A 24,004-nucleotide genomic window follows, 5' to 3' on the forward strand; every position below is an offset into this window, starting at 1 on the left:
GTGTGAGCCTCCTACACGTTACTCCTCGCCAATGAGAGTCTGCGCTGGCAGGTGAAAAGATGTGACTGGCTGCCTCCATGTGTATCGGAGGGGACATGTGATGGGCTTCTATCCTCCCTACGATGGGCCAGTGGGGGGCACGTGCGTGCGTGTGTGTGTGCCACACGATGAGGCTATGCTAAATTACAGGTAATCTCTCAGTGTTGTGCATGGGCTGAACGAACATTCGGCCCTTTGCGCAAATTATATTTTGGGAAGGGGTAAACTTCGAGTTTTGAATACAATTCTGCACGCAAAATAAAGTTCTGCACGTGCCTTCCGTTAGTGGTTAATGTACCAAAGGTCCAGTATTGACACGGTTCGGTAAGGATACTTGTACCGTTACACCCCTGTATCACTTACATTTTAATAATCACTCATACAGCAAACCCCTGATCCAGCTCTCACTCCCAAGTTGCCTTTGACAGCAGCCAAGCCACCCCACCATAGAGCGCAAAACAGCGGGTGTGGAGAACCCCTCAGGGGTGAACACGCCCTCCCACAACCCCCCCCCCCCACCTAAACCCCTATCTGGTTGCCCCCGGTGACAGTGACAGAAGTCTGTAATTGCCACCTCGTCAGACGGCTTCATTAAGACGAGTATTGTCTGCGCAGCTGAACGGCAGTGGATAGGGAAGAGGGGAGAGCGAGCAGAGGAGAGGAGAGCCCACAATGCAATTACTGCAACGCTGTGACAGGTGGGGCCTCCGTGTCTATGGGGCCCCCAATGCATGTTGGGAAGCTGTGGCGGCCCGGCATAATTTTTCACCCCCCCCCTGTCATTAGCTGGTAATGATTGGATTATTTTGCAGATGAATCACAGTATATGTCTTGTTCACAAACACTTCCTGGCCATATTAATCAAAACCATCAAGGCAGCGCAGTCGGAGCGAATAAAAAAAACAACACGTCTAGATAAAAAATTACAGTAATCCTTCATCAATGTGCTTTTAACCCCTCGATTGTGTGTGTGTGTGTGTGTGTGTGTGTGTGTGTGTGTGTGTGTGTGTGTGTGTGTGTGTGTGTGTGTGTGTGTGTGTGTGTGTGTGTGTGTGTGTGTGTGTGTGTGTGTGTGTGTGTGTGTGTGTGTGTGTGTGTGTGTGTGTATGTGTGTGTGTGTGTGTGTGTGTGTGTGTGTGTGTGTGTGTGTGTGTGTGTGTGTGCACGCATGTGTGTGTTTGTATGTGTTTGGGGGAGGTGAGTGGTTGTACCGCCTTTATGATTGACAGACACTGACAGCCTTTATGAGATGAAAAACCTTTGTGGGTCATAAAACTCATAAAGAACTGTGATATTGATTCAGTGATGGAGCGACAATAAAGAAAGAAATGTTGATGATAAAAAGAAATAGGAATCAGCTATTCACCACATTCATTACACAGCATATAAGGAATCTAATGTGGTGTCATTAGTGCAGATCGAACTATATTAGTCTATTTGCAACAAACATGAAAGATGAGATCATTGATTGGTTCCTCTTTCATGTGGCTTTAGTTAAGACATGCAACTTAGACACTATACTAAATAATGTTTATACAATGGTATGCAAATTTCTCGATTCTGATTGGCTAAAACAGTCAAGTTACACGTGGTTATTTGTCATAACCCGACGCTCATGGTCCTAGAACCCGCCCACAACCGAATTACGATCACTCCGCCAGTCGTGGATTTAGAAGTGAAAGCAAGATGGCGGACAATAACCTTACGAATGGATATGTTGATAACGACTAAATAAAAAACAATTCTGTCACTGCGAATGTGTTCGTTTCTTAAACAATGTTGTAATTGGTGGGTCATGAGTCATTGTGGAACGAAATAAATATCGCGCAAATTGATTGATTGATTGCAAAAATTATTTTTTAATTTTTTTAACCTACTTTCTATAGAAGCAGCTGGGACGTGCGCTGTTTTAAGTGAGCGTGGATTATTGAATTGATTGATTGATTGATTGCAAATTGTATTACTGTCCGCCTTGTTTCCAACTGGTTAAGCTTGGAGACTCTTTCGAAGTCGCCCTCTTTCGAAGTTGGTTATGCTTAGAGTTTGTCTTTAGAGCAGGGCGATAGACCACCAGCCCTGATTCCAAACTCTAAGCATAACCAACTTCGAAAGAGGGCGACTTCGAAAGAGTCGCCAAGCTTAACCAGTTGGAAACAAGGCGGACAGTAATACATTTTTTGTTTTTTTATAGGGCAAAGAACCTTTTTTTTTCTTTTTTTTTGTACAGTACCTACTTTCTATAGAAGCATCTAAGAATGAAGTTCTATAGAAAGTAGGTAAAAAAAAAAGGAGAAGTTGGATGTGTTAGTGCGAACAGTTGGATGTGTTAGTTTGTTGGATGTGTTAGTGAGAACAGTTGGATGTGTTAGTTTGTTGGATGTGTTACTGAGAACAGTTGGATGTGTTAGTTGAGAGACAGTTGCACTTCCGAGCTGCTTCCACAAGGAGGCAACTTCTCTTTTTGGGGACTACTTTTTCTGCGGATGGTTTTGTCAATAAATCTTCAATTAATGTGTGTTTATTGTATAGCAAATGCAATAAGGTTGGATGACATCGGCCATTGTATAAAAGCATTAGATCACACGACAGAGTGGGTTATAGAAATTAGATCACGCCTATGGGGGTCTAACGACCCTTGGCTGCGCCTCGGGCCTAACAACCACCCATAGGCGTGATCTAATTTCTATAACCCACTCTGTCTCGTGATCTAATGCTTAATTCTAAAACCTGGAATCACTGATGCCAGTGGTACATACTTTACAGTAAATGTCATTTTAGCATAAAAAAAATAATAAAATACTTTACAAAATAAATCCTTATTATTTCAGGCATAGCCTAGGCCTTATTTGAACCTTTCTACAGTCATTTTAATCCTATTATGAGAGGGGGTAATGTGTGAAGGCAGTTGAGCAACCTAACTCTCTCCTCATCAGTCCACCCCCAACTAAATGCATTCCCTTCATCCCTTCAAATTCCGCATGACTGAAATTGCCCTCGGTGGAAGCATATCATAGCCATCCACTGCTCTTGGATGGCTCCCATTGGGCGGTTCGGTCCATGCCAAGCGCCTGGGTTGGCCGAGAGCCCCCAGGGAGGCCGGGGCTTATGTCTCCATGGGCCAGTAAGCCTAGAGGCCTTGTAGCCCAGGGAAATGTAGCGAATCAGGGGAGTACATTGGCAGTGGCGCCCCCCCCCCTTCCCCTTTGCCTTAGGACTGTCATCGTTAAAATAAGGCTAATGGTGGCCAACTATGCAGCATGTGGGTCTGGGGTGTTGGGGAAGCGTGTCTTTAGGTTCATCTGGATTGGCGACGATAAGGCTGTGTGCTCCTCGTTCTCCGCCTATCACTGCCATGCACAAGGTAGGAGCAGAGCGTGATGCTATGTGTGTGTGGTGTGTGTGTGTGTGTGTGTGTGTGTGTGTGTGTGTGTGTGTGTGTGTGTGTGTGTGTGTGTGTGTGTGTGTGTGTGTGTGTGTGTGTGTGTGTGTGTGTGTGTGTGTGTGTGTGTGTGTGTGTGTGTGTGTGTGTGTGTGTGTGTGTGTGTGTGTGTGTGGTGGCACGATAGTGAGGGACTGGCAGGCCCTCTCCAGATGCCAGCAGTGAGTGATGCTGCACCAGACATTCCTTTCATGGAGAGCGGCGGCGCGGCCAGCACGGTGCCAGCACAGAGAGGCCCTCAGGTCTCCTCCCCGCCTCCTCTCCGAGACCAGAGAGCAAGGCAGCGGTGGCAGGAGCAACCAACGGATATGTGGAACTGTGAGAACGTGGGCGAGAAAAACAAAGAAGACTCATACAGTTTTTCAACTTTTTCTGGAATTAAGACTTAAAAGTATCATGTGATTTTCATCTATGTTACGCAAAATGTAATCAAACTGGAAGCCCGTATCTTGATTTCAGAGGGTTCAGCAAACAATAAATATGTTGCTGGGGTGATTAAGATTCCACTGAACTAAAAAAAAAAAGATAACAAAAAATGCAAATTCCATACAGTGTAAGTTGATATGTGCCTCCTCCTGTCAGTCACGCCGCAGATCGTTTGCAGAGGTTAAGGGGTATTCAATCTCCATCACTCCTCGTGCTCCACCAGGGCTTAAGTGGTGACACAGGATGATTACGCCACACGTTAAATACCTTAGTGTAATGAGCTAATTAGCCCTATTGACACCCATGGCTGTCTCCGTGGTGGAGCATGGTACCCCTGAACATGCTCCTTAATCAGAACCGATAACACAGTTTAGCCCTCGGATGTCTCCCGGGCTGAGAGGGGCCCACTGGGATTTCTCTACACAACTTTTCATGACCAATTCAATTTCAGCTTGACTTCCTGCATGGTGGTTATTGAGTTTTGATGTTTCACAGTTTCAAAGATTATCAACTGAAAATATGTTTAAACCTCTAGATATGCACACAGTTATTAGACGTCGGGGTGTTTTGAAGAGTTTGAAAAAGGTCTTTCGACTCAGTTAACCCTCATGTTGTGTTAGGAATTGGCACCACTGACCGTTGTTAGCGGGTCAATGTTGACCCGGGGTCTAACTCAGTCCTGACCACTAAAAAGAAAGGAGTATCACTTAATATAGTTAATACTACATCCTAACTAACATTATATGCATTCATAACCATATAATCCCATTGTAATTTGATTTTATGGCCCCCGAGACACATCATGTCCCTTATTTTGATATGAAAATGAGGTTGTTCAATCATAATATACTAAATGTGAAACCCATAGATAATCATGTTTTCTGACTATAATAGAACAATATTAGAATATAACTTCTGAAAAAAAGTTTAGTATATTTATTATTATTTTATTTATTTAGTATTTTTATAGTATAGTTTTACCTTGCCGGGTCAAGAATGACCCTAACACCACAGTCTGCAGATACCTTCAGAATTTTCAAAATGGTGAAACATAGTTTTGCTGTGCTTATATATGTGTTGTGGAGGATATCATAAAGCCGTGTTCTAATAAAATCAACTACATGGTAGTTATTACATATTATAACCTTGAAACTGGTCGCTGGAGACCCTAACACCACATAAGGCCCGGTTAAGTCTAGCTCGACTTGCTTTTTGATGATCTAGATTCTATGATGATGATCTTTTTGTGCCTATTACTTCAAATAAATTGAGGGTGTTTCGTTAGAAATATCTGCCACAACAAATAAAGTGAAAGTTTTAGCCAGAGACGTGTTGAGTCATAGTGATGTGAATAGTTTACTGTAAAATTGTGCCCCGCTCTCTTAAAACCATGAGAATATATGAATATGATTATGAAACCTACTTTGCAGTGCTGCTCAGATATTTTAATGTACAGAAGAACAGGTTTGCACCGGACCAGATACAGAACCATTTTCTGACTTAAAGGAACACGCCAACTTTTTGGGAAATTCGCTTATTTGCCATCTACCCTGGAGTTAGACAAGTAGATACATACCCTTTTCTTCTCTGTGCATGCATTAGGCTTAGGGAACAGCCGCACCATTAGCCTAGCTTAGCGTCATTCACTGGAAATAGGTGTGCCAGTGTAGCCTAGTTAAGCTAAGCTAGGCTAACGGTGTGGCTGTTCCATAAGCCTAATGCATGCACAGAGAAGAAAAGGGTATGTATCTGCTTGTCTAACTCCAGGGTAGATGGCAAATAAGCTAATTTCCCAAAAAGTTGGCGTGTTCCTTTAAAGCTGCACTAGGGAAGATTGGCACCCTGTGGCAGTGAGATAAAGATGGTGGACAAGAGAAAACAGCTAGGAAAGGACATTTCTTCAAGCTTTTTTTTTTGACACTTTTTACATTTGTGTCGACATTTATGAAATGAGACTTTTACAGATTGTGTGCCTGACCAGAAGAGGTCACTGTTGGGGGGGTTTTCTCTTGTTCAGTTCAACTCTGTGATTTAGCATGCTAAAGAAGCTATATAGTTTGTCATGAAATGGTTCCATAGTGCAGGTTTACCAAATGCCCAAAAGCCAAATCCCTACAGTACGATAACAAGGGGTTAGATGGAAATGTCACATTCAAGGAAATGTGATGGCTCAAAAACCCTTACATTGTGTGGCATCAACCCTTACATTGTGTGGTATCAAGCTCATATCAAGTGCACCACAACACTATGAGAGGGTTAATACAGGATGCACAAACAGACTCTAAAGCAGACCTGGGCAATTACGGCCCACGGGCCACTTCCGTCCCTTTGGGCGTCCGTGTCCGGCCCGCGTACATTTTTACAATGGGAGATGATGAATATTGAGCAGAATTAAGTTCAAGTTATCATTGGTTCGGCCCTCCAACACAGTTCAGGTTTCTCATGTGGCCCCTTGTAAAAGTTAATTGCCCACCCCTGCTCTAAAGAGACACACAGTAGCTATTTCAACCTGGGTGCCTTTGAGGTTGTGTGGGAACAAAAAGAGAATGAACCCAGAAACCTGCATATGTTGTAACGGCATATCTTTATTTCTAAAAAACGTAGTACCAAAAAGAAAATCAAGGTCAGTTCTAGCAAACGCCAAAAGAAGGATACCTAGACATCACACGCAGTCTACCCCCATCCCCCCTTCCGCCCCCCCCCCCCCCCCCCCACACACACACACACACACACACAACACAAACACACACCACTCTGAACATACAACGCTACTCTGTAAACACACTCGATAACCTCAATAACCAACCGTACGGTCCCCCAACGATTCCCAACTAAATCTGGTGGACAGATGGTATAAGTGTGAGACGGTGGAATCCCATCCCTCAAGCAGAACCGCGGAGGGCCGTATAGAGAACGTGAATCGTTTATACCAGCCGCTGTCCCTCCGGACGCAGAGGAGTGACTACCAGGCTGCGTCTGCCTGTTTCTCCAAGTGGCCACAGGGGAGGGCCAATTAGCAGTTCCCATGGAGAGCGTTGTGGCCCTAATAAGAGATGGAAGGAGAAGAGGAATCAATTAAACCCACGCTGACCCTCGAAAGTAACACGGGAGGGAAATGGTACACAATAGCATATGTCTCCCGGCAACCTTTAAAAATTACAGTGATGGGCTAAATTAAGTGAGATTACCACACAGAAACTGAGAAGTAGTAGTAGTAATAGTAGTAGTGGTAGTAGCAATAGTAGTAGTAGTAATAGTAGTAATAGTAGTAGTGGTAGTAGTAGCAATAGCAGAAGTAGTAGTAGTAGCGGTAGTAGCAGTAGTAGTAGTAACAGCAGTAGTAGCAGTAGTATTTAGTTTATTTGACAATTATTTATTATACATTACATGTTACAACAAGTCATGCATCCTAAAATAATCAAGGATAGCACAAAAAAGTCACAGACTTATTTCCATTGTGGTCCTTGGTCTCAGCAGCACATATTTACATGAACATATATTACACATAATATGTGTAATATATGTTCATGTAAATATGTGCTAAATATTAATTAGCCTACCTACACTATATTGCTAAAAATAAAAGTAAATGTAAAATACAACATTATTAATAAAATATGTACAAAATGTACAGACACACTAAAACTACACTACATTAAAACAGGAAGCTTCCTGAGTTACTCTGGGACATTTTCTACGAGCCATTTCCTAACGTTCACCTTGAAACTATACAGGTTTAAGCCCTCTTTGGTGATCAAAGGCACCTCACTCCACTCCTGTGTGAGCAAATGAGCACTGTCCCATCTTTGTTCTACACCTTGGAGGATGCATGTTTGCTATGCTAGATCTTGTTCTGTGGCTGTGTGATTCCCTAACACTAGGAAAAGAGTTGCTAAAATATTTGGGGGCCCTGTTATTCATTATTTTGTCTACCATGTTGAGCCTAAGCTGGGCTACTCTGGCCTCAACTGGTAGCCAGTTGAGCTCCTGAAAATGTCTCCTCCCAACATGATCACGAGGGCCTAGGCCCATCACAACCCTGATCAGTATTAGTAGTAGTAGTAGTAGTAGCAGTAGCAGCAGTATGAGTAGTAGTACAGAACTTGTAAGTCGCTTTGGATAAAAGCGTCAGCTAAATGACTAAATGTAAATGTAAATGTAAATGTAGTAGTAGCAGTATACGTAGCAGCAGTAGTAGTAGCAGTAGCAGCAGTATTAATAGTAGCAGTAGTAGCAGTATGAGTAGTAGTAGTATTAGTAGTATTAGCAGTATGAGTAGTAGTAGCAGTAGCAGTATACGTAGCAGCAGTAGTAGTAGTAGTATTAGTAGTAGCAGTAGTAGCAGTAGCAGCAGTATTAGTAGTATTAGCAGTAGCAGTATTAGTAGTATTAGCAGTAGCAGTATGAGTAGTAGTAGTAGTAGTATTAGCAGTATGAGTAGTAGTAGCAATAGCAGTATACGTAGCAACAGTAGTAGTAGTATTAGCAGTAGCAGTATGAGTAGTAGTAGTATTAGCAGTATGAGTAGTAGTAGCAATAGCATATACGTATAGCAGCAGTAGTAGTAGTATTAGTAGTAGCAGTAGTAGTAGTAGTGCAACTAAGGTGTATTCATATAATTAGTTGCATTTCACGTATATCATTGATAGCAGCACTTTTGAGATATTAATCTAGACTGCATTGAAAAGTTAGACCTTAGTTGGTGGAAAAAATAAAACGCTAGAGGCAAGTTAGTGTGTTAGGCTTATCTAATAACCCAGTTTCAGGTTATGGAGATAGATACACTATGAGGTGCATTGTGTGTATCTTCCTCAGATTCTTGTTTTGGGAGCAGTCAACAGAAGATATAAAAACAGAGAAACAACAGAGGGAGGGGAGGATAATGAAAAGTTTGATTATCTGAGTTGCACTCTGTTTTAGACAATAATTAATACGAGAAATGTAATTCTGCATACAGTTCTCTTAATTTGACTTTAATTAAACAATACTCTTTTATAATATAAATGGTACTTTCAATGACCAAATGTTCCCACGTAGCAAAATGGAGGGTCCCCAGCCATTAAGACTGATATAAAGTTGGCCCCCGGGGGGCCTTACTAGAATCTGATTTGCGGAAATGACAGCTGATGGCTTCAAAAAGTTAATTAACTTTTCAATTAGGACTGCATCTGACATTGCGGTTGTGTCTACTAGAGCAACTAGACTATTGTTTAGGGAGAAACAGACTTGTGTAATAGATTAATCCACTTTACTGTTTTTGAGCACTTGAATAATGGGCTGAAATGTGAACATGTGGTATCAAAGTGATTGTATAGTGTTTATTATAATTTTTCACTGGATGGTTGCTATCACTATATTGTTGGTTGGCATTTAATCAGAATTTAAGCACATGAATTTGTGTGGTAGCCTACTTATATTGTAGCTTGTATTGGCAAAATTGATGATTCATAGAGAGAGAGAGGCATCTGGGTAGTTTAGAGGTCTAAACACTCGACTACCACCACAGAGACCCAAATTCAATTCCCGGCAGCAGTACCTCAGGCATGGTCAGACGTTCCAATGAACACAACTGGCAGTGTTCGCAGGTGGAAGCCAGTAGTGTATGAGTCCTGGTCGTTGCAATAGTGACTCACTGGGATCTGGGGGAAATAGCATGAACCTCCACACACATTCCGCTCTCCCAGTGTGAAAAAGCATCTTGCAACTCCACATGTATCGGAGAAGACATGTGGTAGTTTAACCCCCCCCCCCCCCCCCCCCCCAGACCAGCAGAGAAGACATGTGGTAGTCTAACCCCCCCCCCCCCTCCCAGACCATGCAGAGAAGACATGTGGTAGTCTACACCCTCCCCAGACCAACAGAGGAGACATGTGGCAGTCTACACCCTCCCCAGACCAACAGAGGAGACATGTGATAGTCTACGCCCCCCCCCCCAGACCGACAGAGGAGACATGTGGTAGTCTACACCCCCCCAGACCAACAGAGGAGACATGTGGTAGTCTACCCCCTCCCCAGACAGAGGATAGCACAATGACCCCCGTGACACACAGGGAATTGATTAATGACTGATTAAGAAAGAAAAATGAAAAATAAATTAAAATCATTATGTACCCATATCCCACTGATGTAAGATATTAGATCAGATATCCTCACCATTTGTTTACAGGCTCTCTCTTGAATGCAATGTTTTCAATTAGTGCTTGATTCCTCATTTTCGGCTAATATTTAGGCCTGCGCTGTGCTCTAATTGAAGTGTCTGGGTGCCTGTGTATGCCTGTGTGCAGTGACGTGGGGACAATGTGCTAGCGTGGCGCTACTCATTAGCCTGACAGCGCCATACACCTGGGGTTCATTCAAAGCATGGGTCAGAGGGCAGGGGAATTTGTACGATAATTATTGACAAGCAGATGTTATAAAATCATTTATGGTAATGCAATCATAATAAATGGCTTTGTGTTGCCGGGCGGAGGAGGGGGTGAGAGGAAAGTTGATGTGAGAGAGGAACAGGGAGTAGGATTTACACAAAGCTGTTTGAAAGTGATTGCACTATATGCCGACGATAGAATCCTGTATCATGAAATAAACATGTGTGGGAACCAGCATGTAACGTGCACGCATGTACGTACACAGACTCCGAAACAGACACATACAAACGCACACAAAGACATTTTGGATGCTGGTGAACGTCACTAAAGCCCCTTTTATACTGTGGCTTGAAAAGTGCTCATTTGTATACTGTAAATTCTGCTAAATTAACTGCAGATAAATTACCTACCGTTTAGCATTCACTTTCAGCTTTATATTCATTATGTGTAGAATCCTGGTGGGTTGTTATGCTGCGCATAGAGCATTCTCCTTGTGTCTGGAGACCTAATGTCCCTCTTTACCATGTATGTTTAGGTATTTGCGCTGTGTCTGATTGACAAGTAGAGTATGTCTCGCTGCTTTTGATCATAACACCACCGTTTGAGTACAAAAATAGCCTCTATCCCTGACACAAGGATGGGTCTCAAATAAAATATTGGGACCTAAATTGGGAGGAAGAGCTATGTGTCTTTTTTTACATATATTGTCATTCACTATAAGACACCCTATCTGTCTCTCGAAATGTGTCGGGAATTACAGCCAATTCCAAAAACATGCATTAGCCCCCTCCTTAGGTGCAATAGTTCTTTTTAGAGCGGGCAAATATCACAGTGAAACACGGCTGTGCGAGGCAGCTAACCTGGCAGCCGGTGGAGAATAACCCTGCGCGGGAAGAAAGCAACCATGTTATCATGCACACACATGTGGCCTGGGTAAAGATTAAGCCGTATTCATCCCTGGCTGCCTCTCTCTCTCCTGCCTCAGTCCATCACAAGATATGGCAGCCATTCAGCCAGGAAGCCAGGAGAGGTGCCACGGATTTCACGGCATTTCCCCAAATCGGGCCGTCTGGAGACGCGGGTGAGGTGCTACGCAGCGTCGCAACCCGCCTCGGCTTTCCCAGAGATCATAAGCTCTGCTCCTGTGCCGGGGGTTTGGAATTTTGTCGGATGGGAGCGTCAATACTAACACAGTCCCCCCCCCCCTCCCACACACACACACACACACACACACACACACACACACACGCACACACGCACACGCACACGCACACACACACACACACACACACACACACACACACACACACACACACACTCAATACAATCCCCTGTTGTGTGCATGGAATTGGGAATCATCTGCTGATTCATGCTTTCTGTGGACTATTGTTTGGGAATGTGTTAATATTTTTATGGAGTGGATTTACTTAGAAAGAAAGAAAGAAAGAAAGAAAGAAAGAAAGAAAGAAAGAAAGAAAGAAAGAAAGAAAGAAAGAAAGAAAGAAAGAAAGAAAGAAAGAAAGAAAGAAAGAAAGAAAGAAAGAAAGAAAGAAAGAAAGAAAGAAAAAGAAAGAAAGAAAGAAAGAAAGAAAGAAAGAAAGAAAGAAAGAAAGAAAGAAAGAAAGAAAGAAAGAAAGAAAGAAAGAAAGAAAGAAAGAAAGAAAGAAAGAAAGAAAGAAAGAAAGAAAGAAAGAAAGAAAGAAAGAAAGAGAAAGAAAGAGAAAGAAAGAAAAAGAAAGAGAAAGAAAGAGAAAGAAAGAAAGTGATCATTTAGCATGGAAAAGTGGGAGATCATTGCATGTCCCTGCTGACATGTACATTATCACTGAATGGGGCCGGGGCTCAGAGTGCAGGGTTGGCCTTGAGGCTTACACCCCTAGAGCTACTTAGGGGCCCTCTCAATTCTAAGCATCTAATAATTCCTGCAGTTCCCTTAAAAAAGCGAGATACACAAAAGCGAAACAAAGTAATGAATGCCTTGTATATGGTAATATATCGGGCCACACTAACAATGAACTTGAGCTTTTGAGAAACACGTAGCAACTGGGAGTGGGCGCTAGAGCATGTAACAAGCCTGGACCAAATTGTCTCTTATAATTATGGTTATCTAGGTAAATCTATTTTTGTATGTCTTTTGTCATTTTAAAATTTTAACAATGTGGTCCATTCTTCACAGTTATAACTGCCAGGGACAAGACTATGTTTTTTACCAAGCAAAAAGAGAACAAAGGAGTTAAATTAATGAAAAGAACAACATAATACTAAAGGGGCACTTCACCAATAAAAACTATTGATTTATTTAGCACAAAATCTCACACACATCCAAAAACTCTAAACCGTTTTGCACACTTTTGTTTAGTTTGACAGTTATTGAGAATAAACAAGTTTGAATATGGCCACCAATGATGTCATCAGGGACATTGAATCACTAATAATAATAATAATAATAATAATAATAATAATAATAATAATAATAATAATAATAATAATAATAATAATAATAATAATAATAATAATAATAATAATAATAATAATAATAATAATAATAATAATAATAATAATAATAATAATAATAATAATAATAATAATAATAATAATAATAATAATAATAATAATAATAATAATAATAATAATAATAATAATAATAATAATAATAATAATAATAATAATAATAATAATAGATTATATTTGTAATGCGCTTTACAGTTGCGGGGCAAATCTCAAAGCGCTACAGTTAAAAGAACTTAAAAACTAGCGAGAATACTGTGTTGTGTTAATAACAGCACCACGAAATTATGTAGATGAAAGAATAGTGATACATTGTCTTAAAGAGACTGCTAGCTTATCATTTCATTGAGCTGTAATTACACAACACAAGGATTCAATGTCCCCAATGACATCACCAGTGACCATATTCAAACTAATTTGCTCCCAATAACTGTCAAACTAAAGAAATGCATGTGTTTTTGGATGTGTGTGAGATTATGTGCAAAATAAATCAGCATTGTTTTTTTGGTGAAGTGCCCCTTTAAGCCATGTTTTATTTGGCTTAGACTGAGAGAGAAATAATCTTCTGATATGTACCACCAGCTGCATCACTAATTGACAAACTAATTGACAATGATTCATACAACACACTGAAACTCGAAAAATTTGCTCATTTACACCTGCTATTAAATGGTAAAAATATCTTTCTTCACTTTCTTCAACACACATTCTTTCTTGAGGGCTTTGTCACCAGGAATGATAATAGGAAGCTCAATTTCTCCACACTTTTCTAACAAATTAGTTTGTTTGCGCTTTTCACAATAATCACAAGTTGTTACAGGGAGAGAGAAAAAATACATTTATTGCTGTAAATTTCTCACGAGAACTTGGGTGATAAAATGGTAATTTCTTTTGTCAAAACTTTTAATGCCAATCAATGAACACATGTGTGTTGCCCCGGAGGTATCTCCAAAGTGATGCCAGAGGAGGAGCGGGTAATCATCAGCGTATCCAGGCATAAACGACACATCTGAATACTCAAGGTGACGCCGAGCCATTTGTGTTGTGTTTTCTACATCCTCGCCTCACCACACACCGATGACGGGGGCACTTGTGCCGCGGCTGTGATTCCAAAGTGGTTTCCCTGTGTCAGTGATTTTTTATTCTCGAAAAAGCCACCAGTGCGGTATATTAGCCATAATTTATGTTTACCAGCCCTTGTACCCCGGTTGACTTCAACAAACCGTTTAACACTTGACGCCCGTGCATATGGCCTCTTTAATAGCTATTCTGCATGGAGGAGCACTTTAAAGACTTTAAATCATTTCTTTGGACAAACACTAATGATTTATGTCACCGTGAGCGCAATCCAAAAGTGCTTGGGAACCAGTGGTAATTATCAGGGGGCTGAAGAGTAGGATATTTGGGGGGGGGGGGCTGGAGAGTAGGGTCCTTGGAAGTGTACCTAACGAGATGCAACCAGAGGATGATGGTGGGACATGGACTCATTAGATACTATGAAGGAGAATGGTGACAGGGCCGTTGCCCGTTGGAAAAGGTAATTGAGACAGACAGTGAAGGTGTGGCTCTTATTCCCTACATCTATCTCTGCCTGCTGGGAAGATATTTAACCATGTGTTTTCAGGAATTCCAGTCCAACTGTGTGACGGATGATTAGAAGCACTGCATTGAGGACCTACTGTTGATTGTTAAGGATCATGAACACAATCAATTTGAGTTTCTTTTATGAGCGTGTATTTGAGAATGTGTGTCCAGCGGCGGAGCTTCCTACAGCCTAGAGCGCCACCCAGAGGGGGGCGCCACAAACTGCCCAGCAGTTTTGCTGAACAGTTTTTGCGCCCCCCCCCCCCCCCCCCCCCTCTATATCTGCAACCAATATTTTGACACTTAAAAAAGAAATCTAACATAAGGGAAAACAAGTCAAAAATCGAAAATGGTCGGTCGGTCTTTAAGAGGTTGGGGGGGTGCCACCTCGGCTTTAGGTGTTCACAGTCAGAACATGCTAGATTGCTGCGCATTGATGGGTATCGGTCAAGTGTTTATCAAAGTGAGCGTCGAGGAAAGAAATACTAAAGTTAGAGAACTATGAAGAGGCAAAAGCCATCTGGGGCGTAGTATAAAAAGAGAAGAAGAGAAAGAGTAATTTTCATTGTGTCATGAAATAGAAATTTGAGTAATAATAACAACGTTAGTCTTGGTGTAGCGAGCTAGCCAGTGTGGTGGAATGTAGTGGTGAAGCTTGCCTAGGGCGCCAAATGTGCTAGGTCCGGCCCTGCGTGTTGGGGGTCAACTGTAGTTTTAGCACGTAACTGTGTTGCTACATGGGGTCTTTCAGTAACACGCTACCCTCCCTTGCATTTAGAGCTCACCAGTTACACCAATATGCACTTCAGCTGTTCTCTTGTTATTCATTTGGTTGTTCGAAATATGTTTTATTTGTTATCGCATGGGAATCCAGATTAAGACATCTTACTTCATTTAAAAGTGTATTTATTATATTGAAATTATTTTATTGGGATAACCACATTGAGATACAGTATCTCGTTTTCGAGAGGGTCCCACGATTATTCTCCATTGGCTGTCTAGAAATAGTAACTAGTCTGTCAGGAGACAGGAGCTTAACACCAGAAACACACAGTGCAGCTAGTTATTAAGTTATTATAAGTATATGATTTTTCACATGGATTTAATTCAACTATAATTTCACATATTTCTTCTAATTACTATAATACAGCCAGTGTATTAAGTTTGTTAAAGATGAAAGAGTATGACGTGAATGAAGCTTCCTCTTGACAAATGTACATCTCTGCACGTAGGCAGGAACCATTGTTGAATGTCCTCAAATACAAATAATTCATTCCAGTAAAAAATATCCTCATTCAAAATTATTTTAAAAATGGCAACAAGCTTTGGGTTTCTCTCGGAGAAGAAAACAGCTGAAATATGGCATGTGAGAAATGCGCAAGGTGGTCGTCTTGCAGAAGGTGTAGAGGTGGGATACATTTAATTAGAGCTTCAAATATTCATTTGGCAAATATATCAAGGTTGGAAACACAGGCCCAGAAATGGCAAGCCAGGCTGGCAGGCTCTCACAATGGAGGATGGCAAATGACAGTAATCCATGAAAGGAGACCAGACATTTATAGAATTTATATAGAGAACAACTCTCCATATTCCACATCTCTGATGTCTGTAGGATTTGTTCATTGGCATGTTGCATGTAAAGAAATATATATATATATTTACAAAAATAATAATAAAACAAGTTGATAGTTTTTCCACCACTTTGGTTGCTAAATTATCAAATAAATGTAGGTTGATTACATGTGTAGGGGAAAGAAAAAAAACATTTAGCAGAAATCATGTTTTACAGGCTAATGAACCAAATATAAAACTTTGGTATTCCTTTTAGTTTTGAATTTTAAACCTATTCTGCTATATAGATTTTATTTGTCTCACACGCACACAATGCAAGTATCTATAGAAAACCTCAATCAGCTAGTGTGTGTGTGTGTATGTGTGTGCGTGTGTGTAAATGGCTGCATTATTTTATGTGTGTGTGTGTGTGTGTGTGTGTGTGTGTGTGTGTGTGTGTGTGTGTGTGTGTGTGTGTGTGTGTGTGTGTGTGTGTGTGTGTGTGTGTGTGTGTGTGTGTGTGTGTGTGTGTGTGTGTGTGTGTGTGTGTGTGTGCATGTGTGTGTTGTTCCACAATCCTCAAACGGTCATTAAAAATACTACCAGGAAATAGTACACATGAGCGTTATTGTGCTATGATCTCACACTCCTCATCTCCAGCTGTGTGTGTGTGTGTGTGTGTGTGTGTGTGTGTGTGTGTGTGTGTGTGTGTGTGTGTGTGTGTGTGCGTGCGTGCGTGCGTGCGTGTGTGCGTGCGTGCGTGTGTGTGTGTAGTAGCAGCATCACTGCACTCTTAACACACAGATACACACACACACACACACAGGTGAAGGTGCCCTGGTTCACTTCCTCTTCCTGTGACAGCGAGCAAAGGTGGCCTACTTTCTCTGCGCATCACGTCTGGCCCTGCGTGGCGTTGATGTAATCAGCATATGAGGGATGGGGGGTGTGCAGCAGAGCCAAGCGCTCGTCTTGCTTTCTCGAGTCTGGGTGAGTGAGTGGGGGGGGGGGGGGGGTTGGGGGGGGGAGGAGTGGTTCTCCAAAGACCACACAGTGAATGAGAGCCCCCAGCCACGTGCCAACGCCCCCGACAACCAGATTACATCAGACCCCGCCCACCTCGCCACCGCCACCACCACCTCCACTGGGTACCGACACGGCGAAGACACTCAACACACAACAGAGAGAGACAAGAGAAAAAAAAAGGCTCTGACTGACACTCGGGAGGCTGCGAACACACAGTGCAAGATTAGTTTGAGCGCTAATAGTAAACGGGTGCAGAACAGTCAAGACAAATGTGCAAACCGCCACTGACCTACATTACTAAAGCCACAAGCTCCTGCCCTGCTGATGTCTTTCCTGCAGGCACACATTGCTGTATTAACTTCATATTATATTTCTGATAACAAACTGCTGCATCCTCAGGACTGACTGTAATGTTCTGAACGTCTCACAACGTGAAACAACCTTCATTTATGACGCAGGCGAGTTGAAACTGTGGCCTCAAACGTGTATGAAAGATAAGAAGGCTTTGATGGAACCTTAGGCCGCGTGGCCTTCGCCCCAACTCAGAGAGATATACGGGTAGCCGACAGAGCCCAGTACAGCGCAGCTCGCCGCTCACAACAAATGAATGCGTATATCTGAAACCCAAGGACACAAACAGCAGGAGCCTCTAGCAGATTCCTATGGGCCGTGTAGAGGTATGGGAGATCCAGGCATGAGGAATGGGGGGGGGGGTTGGGTACTTATCAGCCAGGATGGGGTGGGTAGGAGGGAGGACTGGATGGAGCCGTGGAGGAGGAGGTAAACGGGAGGGGAGGAGTGGGTTTGATAAAGCCTGATCTGTGCCACGGGGCATTTACGGCTGGTGGGGAGGCAGGGGACGGGGAGCGGGGCTTGGTGGGAAGAGGCATTGTCTGCTGTGTCCGCGCGTTATAGGATTGAGCTCAAGTTTCCTTTGTGTTGCCATTTTGTTGAGGGATTATGTTCTTTGAGAGAGTTGTGCAAGCAGGCAGGCACACTGAGTGGAGGCGGAGAGCGGGGAGGGGGGGGTTGGGGGGGACGACGATGTCTTTGTTCAGAGCGTTGATCATGAGCGAGACAGATAGCAGTGTGTGTGTGTGTGTGTGCGCGTATGTGTGTGTGCGAGTACGCATGTTTGTATTTGTGAACATGAGAGACTGTGTATGAGTGTGTGACAGAGTGAGAACACGAGAGAGGGAGAGAGAGAGAGAGAGAGAGAGAGAGAGAGAGAGAGAGAGAGAGAGAGAGAGAGAGAGAGGAGAGAGAGAGAGGGAGAGAGAGAGAGGAGAGAGAGAGAGAGAGAGAGAGAGAGAGAGAGAGAGAGAGAGAGAGAGAGAGAGAGAGAGAGAGAGAGAGAGAGAGAGCAAAGCAAGATGTCAGGACATGTAACCAGCCATGTAACAATTTAAAATCAATTTGCCTCCCAAGAAGGAATCGCTCTCCCTGGAAGCATTAAAGGACTTTCATTCTATCTAAATAGATATCAATTACATAATCGTTTCTCTCTCTCTCCACTCCACGCCGACTGCCACTGTAAAGTTTGTCACCTCGCACAGCGTAATTGTCCTCATGCATAATGTTGTGTGATTGCTTGTGACATTTGTGGTGTCATTGATCAAATAGGGCACAATTATAATGAAGACACAAGAGCTTCTGTGTGGAACAAGAGAGGAGCCTAATAATTAATCTTATACAAGTGCAGTGCAGAGCCAAGCAACAGTTTAGTGTTCACCTAATGATAAAGAAGAGACACAGATCCTTATCTCATAAAATCAATGCCAAAGGTCACAACCAGTACCACCTCTTTCAACTCTATGTTTTATTAACTGAATGGTGATGTATATACGGGTGGTGGTTGTCTTTTAAGACCCTCTTCAACAAATCCCTCTAGGATTCAGTGAATTTACTGTGTTCAAGCTAAAGGCAGCAGTAGGTAGGTAGGTATGGTTACCAGACAGTTTAACGTACCCTTAAAGTTTTCCAGCACATAGTTGAGTTCCTACCTTGGAGGTCCCTTCCTGTTTTAAGAATGCACCCTGGTCTCTTTACCTTTTGCCAACCCCCACTTTGTAACCATGCACCCATCTTTTTTTCTCTCTCAACTTATTAAGGCACCACATGGTACATTTGCATAGGATAACCAACATATAGCAAATCATTTGCATGCCTGAAAGTACACTTGAGTAACCGTAATTACACGTGACACCAATTACTCTGTTACTTTGTATTAAATTATAATGGAAAATTCCACTAGAGAATTGGAGCCTAATTGCATCTTAATTTGCATAATTTTGCATATTAATCACTTCTCAGATGAATAATAAATTTCAGCAGATTTTTTAATTTATGCATAGATACAAAAACAAGTTGAAAAATTATTTGTGAGTGAAAAGAATCAGGAACTATTACTTAGAGCATTTGCGCTAATTTCTCTCTCATTACCCCCCACGCCAAAGTTAAAAGCTATCTTTACCCAGAGTCTTGATCAACAAGCTGTATATTTTGAAATTGAGAATAATTCAAAGCATAGGTAAAAAAACAAAATATATATATATATATATATATATATATATATATATATATATATATATATATATATATATATATATATATATATATATATATATATACTAAAAACAGGGACATATATTATGGAATATCCCTGCATCAATTTTTCATAAAAGTTTGTGGTTGTACTTAATGCTCTTTTTCCATTGCAGAGATGCCAAATGCGTTCCACAATGCTAATTCAAATCACTTCCTTTCTTCCTGCAATTTTTCTTCTTCTTCTGGTCAACACCTGTGCCTAGGATGGTGTGTGGCTTCCTGCCAGCAGACACTAAATCCAATACCTGTGGCCCGGATTACATGCAAATATACAAAAATAACACATCTTTAATTGTAATACGCTATTCTTTGCAGAGGATTTGGTATAGGCTGCCAAGTTGCTGCACGACACATAATGAAGAAGAGTATGCTAAGTTTAAAACAAGCTGTTTTTCAACTTAGTGCAACTTCACAGTTGAACATTTCACAAATAAATGTAAGAATAAACCAGTGAGCTATTTTTCTGCTGGTGATATTATTCATTGTATATTTCTTACTTTTTTCTTCTTTTCCCTTAAATCACCTGATATTTCTTCATAAACCTCAATACAGAGCAACATAATATGGTAACCAAAAGTGCAACTTACTCCAGCCCCCCCCCCCCCCCCTCCCCCCCCCCCCCCCCCCCCGACTAATACTCCATAGTTCCATCGTTTAAACACAATCTGTTGGAAAAGCCCCCCCCTCCAGTATTTGGAGTGGCAGATTTATTTCAGCACCATGGGTGAGTGGCGACGGATACTTCCCTGTCATCACACATTAACCACAAGCTATTTTGTGGGCAACAGTGCCTTTCAGTGTCATGACGGGGAAATGACCCGGCTGTTGAGTACAGAGAATAATATCAGAGAGTTTCCATTACAGGATGGCCATAATGCCTCTAATGGTAGAGCTGGTTGACCCTGCTATAGGGGTGAGACTGAAAAAGTAATAGGCACAATATTTGAAATTATGGCCTAATTTGTACTGGCTGTTTGCAAATAGTTTTATTTTTTTTACTTGCATGTTGACATTGGCCGTTGATAGCCTATTTGGGTTCAAATCTGAGTTTAACCCTCTGGGGCCTATTGTTCCAAATCTGGCCCTTCCTGAACCTGAACTTCATGGGTTTGTTATTACATATTAGTTACTGGGCATTTCAAAGTACCTCATATTTGGTACCATATTGAAGATCACAACTAGGGCTACTTAATTATTTAACTCTGTTCGACTAAGATAAAACCAAAAAAATTCTCTGAGTCATAGTCGATTTATAAAAATAAAAATAAAAAGTTATTCCTTTTGTTAAAATAGTTAAATAAATATTGAATAAAGTACCTCTTTTCTATTGTATGCTGGACAGTGGCCTACGAGCAGAGCTGTTACGCAATAACGTTCACAACACAATGTATTACAATGAGCGCTTCCGTATTCAGAACCAATTAATATTCGGTGTGGAATCAGAGATTTTAATATTCTGCACCATTCAACTCACAGATGTAAAAGCATTCTCAACTGACTTAGATAATTACTATGATACATCCCAGAAAGGTTTCCATGTCTGAACGCAATTTCAATAACCAAGTGCTGCGCTAGCAATTATTTATAAATAAAATTAGTTACAGAACTTTAGGGGCGGGCACGAGCGCAGGTGTCTCTCCCCGCGTGTTTTCATTCGCTTGAATATTCTCCAACTCGAATACATTATCGCCATTTGCCTGAACACTAACAGGAAAGCGAAATATCAGGCGCAGACAAAATGCTCGTGACCTGTAATCACCAAGAACAGCGGGGATTTAATGATGTTTTGGTCTACTGATCAAATTTCAGATTTTGAGACAATGATTTGGGGCGCCGTCGCGGGGAGTTGCGGGGGGGAAATCTGCTGAAAACAAAGCTATTTAAAAATGGCTGGCCCGTAGAATCATGTTATACACCTCTCTCTCTCTCTCTCTCTCACACACACACATGCTAAATTCACTCATACTTTTTGTCAGTCTGCTCTGCTCATAGGTCTGCTCTCTCGCGGTACACACACTTTCTATAAATCCAGAAGGCCACCAAGAAGGGCCCATGGGGCCATGATGACGCAGGCGCAGCTACTGATTACTGTAAATTAATTAACTATTTAGGCCAAGAGAAATGGGAATACAATGATTCATGGTCAGAAAAAAACGTGTGACTTTGTCATTGGAAGTATTGGCCAGTTTTACGCACACATAATACTGTGTCTTTGGGGTGGTCCCCCCCCCCCCACCCACCCCCATTGGAGGCCCCATTGGTTAAGGTACCCATGTACATGTCAAAATACTCCCAAAGGTCAGTGAATACGATGACCACAACACCAGAGGAAGCTCAACAAATCATGTTAAACCCAGATTCGGCTCAAACAAGGGACTAAACACGTTTCGCAATTATGCCACATCAAAGCTACCCAAAGCTGTAAAGGAATGTGAATCCCTACCCACATTCAAAACCGCTCTTAAAGAGCACCTACGGGAGGCTGCAATTCGAAACTGGCCACCATAAATGTCCAAACCCCCCACCCCCTCCTAATAGACAGTCTCCTCCCCACTGCATGTATATATTCTCTCCCCACCGTATGTATATTTCTCTCCCACCCACCCACCCACCCCCTCCAAATGTACAGTCTTCTCCCCACCTACCCACCCACCCCCTCCTAATGTACAGTCCCCTCCCCATCATATGTATATACTCTGTCAGGATCTATGGGTAACAGTACTGTATATTTGAATACCGTTTATGTCACAAATGTATCAGTACTAAATACCTGTATGTCCCTATGCCATAAATGTCATGTATGTTGTGTATGTCATAAATGTCAATATGAATTGAAAATGGGGGACCCTGATGTAAACAAGACAAAACGTCTTTCTCTGGTCTGCATCCCCTTTACAATTGTGTGTATTGAGCCGTACTGTATTGTACCCATTCTGCAATCTGTTAAATAAAGTTTTCATTCATTCATTCATTCATTCATTCATTCATTCATTCATTCATTCATTCAAGCGGTGCATACGTAGATATTTAGCTCCCTCTGCTGGAGTGTGTCGGTAAAACCACCAGGCATAAGGATTATGGGTACATACACACAGGAGGCCATGAATACAGTGCAGTGCATAAGGTTGCCGGAAGAAGCTGCACAGGAGAGTGCATCGTACCCCCTCTCCAAAATTGAGTAATGAAAAACCTTTAAAGTTGCGCTTCCATTTCATCCGATCGTATGCATTGTTGTAATAATAATGCAGCGGATTACAAGCATCGTAACGTCCCGAGAGCTCGGCGGGCTGCTCAGCTCCCAGGCCCGTCCTTGGAAAAGGGGTTCGTCCTCAAAGCAACCCATATTATGCCGCCAGTGGGCGTGTGTGCACACGTGTACTCTACCTCCCCCTACCGAAGAGACGAGGATACTCGGCTGCGGTTTCCATAATGTGAAGAGACAAAGTGCGCTTTTCGCCGGTCACAAATGCAGACTGTACAGCACGGAGAGTGACGGTGAGCCGCGGGGGAGCTCCAGTGGTCACCCCAGCATCTCGGTGGTTGGCATTCCAGACCCAATCACGTGGATCCGATGTAAAATCACCATGCACCTCATAGAACTGTGTTTTGAATTAGGCATCACTTCTGAAGAATTTGACAGTGGAGTAAAACAGGTAATTGAAGAAACAGGCCTACTGTCAGAATTGATGCCACTGATAATGCTACATAATACATTTATTATTATTTGATGTGTGTAGGGGAGTAGGCTACCCCGTTTTTGTAGTATAATTATATGGAACATGGACAATATTTGTATGTATTTTTCTAGCTGTATTGAGGAAATGCGTGTCTTCACCAGTTAATGCATTTAGCTTGTATACTGAAGTGGATCTTTTGATATTGTTGTGAATGTATTATGGTTATAATTAATAATACAGTTTAAAAAAAAATAGCCCTGGGCAGCCTCATGACATCATTTGAATGAATGATGGCGCCACTAAGGAAATGCAAATTTTACTGGCATCAATCGCAAGTCCTGTTGGCAGGGGTGTAGAAGTAAGTGTGTGTGGGGGGGTGGGGGGGGGGGGGGTCTGACTACCTAGGGCCCAGAGCTGGGGGAGGATGCTCATAGATTCTGGACTAAAAGAGTGGCCGTAATAAATGGGTAATCTAAATGGGGGGGGGGGGGGGGGTCTTGGAATTTATTGTAACAAAAATATTTTAAATGTTATTATTATTATTATTATTATTATTATTTTTGAACACAAGGGGTGTATGAGTGGTGCCAGAGACTCCTCAAATGCATAGGGCCCAGAATCTCTTGCTACGGCCCTGATTATGACTATGAATAAAAGTCACTTCACTAACTAGTTGTGTTTCTCCTGCAGGCCTTGGTCCACATCTCCGACATAATGTCCAGGGGAAACTTTGAGGAGTTGAGGGAGGTAGTGTCAAAGGAGGTAGGCCTCCTGGCGCGCAC

The 24,004-nt window shown here is 42.1% G+C and overlaps 1 protein-coding gene across 1 annotated transcript in view; it reads left to right on the forward strand.

Moving 5' to 3' along the window:
• LOC311246473 (m-AAA protease-interacting protein 1, mitochondrial) overlaps positions 1–24,004 on the forward strand; it is a gene marked incomplete at both ends in the record, with an annotated part of 54,154 nt that overhangs the window by 10,418 nt on the left and 19,732 nt on the right. Inside the window, 2 exons of the mRNA XM_084336627.1 lie at positions 22,945–23,198; positions 23,913–23,984. Of these exons, the coding sequence (XP_084192753.1) occupies positions 22,945–23,198; positions 23,913–23,984 (326 nt within the window). The remainder of the gene's footprint in view (positions 1–22,944; positions 23,199–23,912; positions 23,985–24,004) is intronic.

This window comes from Notolepis coatsorum, assembly GCF_963971535.1.
Source record: "Notolepis coatsorum genome assembly, chromosome: 19".
Classification (NCBI taxonomy): Eukaryota; Metazoa; Chordata; class Actinopteri; order Aulopiformes; family Paralepididae; genus Notolepis; species Notolepis coatsorum.